The following is a 3,052-nucleotide window of genomic DNA, read 5'->3' on the forward strand; positions in this document are numbered from 1 at the left end:
CCACAGAACACAACCCCCAAGTTTCATCTATTTGTAACTGTCGCTTCGGGACAATCTTCCCGCTACAAACGCATTGCGTAAGATATAACGTAATATATAAATACACTGTAACCAATCTGCTACATAACTCTACAGCTGCATACATAGGTTCAACTAAAGATTTCAAGCAACGCTATGCAGCCCACCTTCACTCTTTTAGATACGCCAAACACAGCAAATCTACAACACTAGCCAACCACATTCACCACCTCAAAAACACAAATACCCAGTATACTTTAAAATGGTCCATTCTGGACTCTGGAATTCCATACCAGGGCTAGCGCTGGTATACACTTTCATCCTCCGCAAAAAATTCCAAATTTTATTTAATTTGCTTGTGGGAAGGACTGTTCCAACGAAGTCACGTATTGTCCTTTCCTTCGAAACGTGGAGTAGATGGAGCAGGGACAACTGAAGGGTAATATTCTTTATGTTGCATGTCTCGTTCCTCTGTTTGTTTTTTTCGTTGTTCGAAAAAAAAGTTTGTTTTCTGTCCTTGTCTTTATGTTTTCATTTCTCATTGTGTTTAACATTTTTTGTGATGTCCTGTACCCATATATGCTTGTATGTATACATATAGATGTAGGTATGTACATATATGTATGGATATATGCATATATGTATATATTATTTACGCTATTATATATTTTCATTTTTCATTTTATCTAGTTTCAGCTCATGAGCTGTGGCCATGCTGGGGCACCGCCATTTATATATATATATATATATATCCCTCTCTCACTCTCTGGGAGAAAGGCACAAGCACATGCAGACATATACACACACGGCAGTAACTTCTGCCTACCAAATTCAATCACAAGGCATATATATATATATATATGCTGGTATTGGAAGATGTGAGTTCTAATTCCATGGGCAGCTTTCAACTTTTCCTATCCAAAGTTTTTTTTTTTTAACACAATATGAGGTGGTACCCAAAAGTAACCGGAAATGTTCTTTTGGGGCAAGCCAGTTGTAGTTCAGACTTCTGCCACTAGGAGCCACTCTGCTGGCATCACTCTGATGTCATGCTGTCACGTGGTGCATCATTATTGTGCATCATTATTGTGCAGTGCTTCTCCCAGTTTGTCAGTTTTTGTGATGGCTGAAATGAAGGAACAGCATGCTTCTGTGAAATTCTGTTTTTTCTCTTGAGGAAACAATTGTAATTCTGCCGTGAGCAAAACACAAGTTTTACGAGCGGTTTCCATACTTTAGGATGGTCACTTATTGCTTGTGGACCAACCTAGTTCAGAGCGACCGTCGACCTCCCGAACAAATAAAAGCATCATGAAAATTCATGAACTGGTCTTGGAGGACCATCATCGAAGAATTGATGAACATGTTGATATGACTGGTATGTTCTGGAGCTCCTGCCAACGAATTTTGTGCGAGGAACTGCGAATGAAAAGAGTTGCATCAAAATTTGTGCCTCACTTGTTGACGAAAGATCAAAAACAGTCACAACTGAAAGAGTAGTTGGAAGTTGGTCTAGACCTTGTTTTGAAGGCCATGGCTGGTGATGAAAGCTGGTGCAATGGCTATGGCCTATAAATGAAGCAGCAATCAAGTCAATGGAAGCATTCAATAGTACCACACCCCAAAATCCTGTGTCAGGTGAAGTCCAATGTCAAGACGAAGCTGATTTGTTTCATGGATGCAAAAGGAATTGAACACACAGAATTTGTTCCTCCTGGTCAAACTGTTAACCAGATATTTTACTTGGCAGTTCTGAAATGTTTGCGAGGCACTGTGAGACGAAAATGCCCCGACCTGTGACAAAGTGAAGAGTGGTGGTTCCTTAAAGAAAAACATCCAGCTGTGGAAGAAGCAAAGAAAAAGTGACAGAGGTGTTAAAAGTTATCACTTCACAAGAGTTCCAGCATTGCTTCAAATGGTGGGAAACACATGTGGACCGATGCCTTGCCTCAAATGGAGAATACTTTGAAGATGATGAAAGGGCAAACATATAGAAATAAGTAAATAAAATAATATTGCAAAATTCTAGTTTCTTTTGGGTAACCCCCCCTCCTACTTACCTGATGTTATTTATAGTTTTACTTGCTTTAAGTTTCACTGTTCCAAAATAGAATTTTATATATATATGTATGTATATAGATGTATATATGTATATGCATATATGTATATGTACGTATGTATAGATATTCATATACGTATATACCATAAATCCCAAATTTTATTTTGGTACTTATGGGAGCAACTGTCTTTGAAGACTGATATTGTTGTTCAATGCTCGAAGTCAGGAGTAGATAGCCGACAACGGATGAAGGGTCGTTCTTTGTGTTACTTGTCCTGTTTTCCATTTGTTTCTCTCGTTGTTTGTGTATTGAACTCATTTGTTTCCGTATTTCATGTTTATTGTTGGTGACGTCCTGTACCCATATATGCATATGTCATCATCATCATCATCATCATCGTTTAATGTCCGCTTTCCATGCTAGCATGGGTTGGACGACTTGACTAAGGACTGGCGAACCAGATGGCTGCACCAGGCTCCAGTCTGATCTGGCAGAGTTTCTACAGCTGGATGCCCTTCCTAACGCCGACCACTCCGAGAGTGTAGTGGGTGATTTTACGTGCCACCGGCACGAAGGCCAGTCACACGGTACTGGCAACGTCCACACTCAAAAAGGTGTTTTTTACGTGCCACCTGCATGGGAGCCAGTCCATCGGCACTGGCAACGACCTTGCTCGAATGATTTTCTAACGCGCCACCAGCACAAGTGCTAGAAAGTGACGCTGGTAACGATTACGCTCAAATAGTGCTATTTACGGGCCACTGGCACAGAAGCCAGACAGCTGCTCTGGCAATGAACACGCTCGGACAGTGCTGTTAATGCTCCATTGGTGCAGGTGCCAGTCATAGAGTATGGTTCAATTACGATTTCACTTGCTCCAACAGGTCTTCGCAAGCAGAGTTTAGTGTCCAATGAAGGAGAGGTTGGCATGGGTGCCAGTCGTTGGATTTGGTTTGATTTCGATTTCAGATTTC

At 40.9% G+C, this 3,052-nt stretch overlaps 1 protein-coding gene across 1 annotated transcript in view; it reads right to left on the bottom strand.

The window, feature by feature from the left end:
• Positions 1-3,052, bottom strand: part of LOC106868915 (deleted in lung and esophageal cancer protein 1 homolog) — a 52,491-nt gene that overhangs the window by 9,284 nt on the left and 40,155 nt on the right. Inside the window, exon 12 of the mRNA XM_052977127.1 lies at positions 1,762-1,858. Coding sequence (XP_052833087.1) covers positions 1,762-1,858 — 97 coding nt within the window. The remainder of the gene's footprint in view (positions 1-1,761; positions 1,859-3,052) is intronic.

Source organism: Octopus bimaculoides, chromosome 27 (assembly GCF_001194135.2).
Source record: "Octopus bimaculoides isolate UCB-OBI-ISO-001 chromosome 27, ASM119413v2, whole genome shotgun sequence".
Lineage (NCBI taxonomy): Eukaryota > Metazoa > Mollusca > Cephalopoda > Octopoda > Octopodidae > Octopus > Octopus bimaculoides.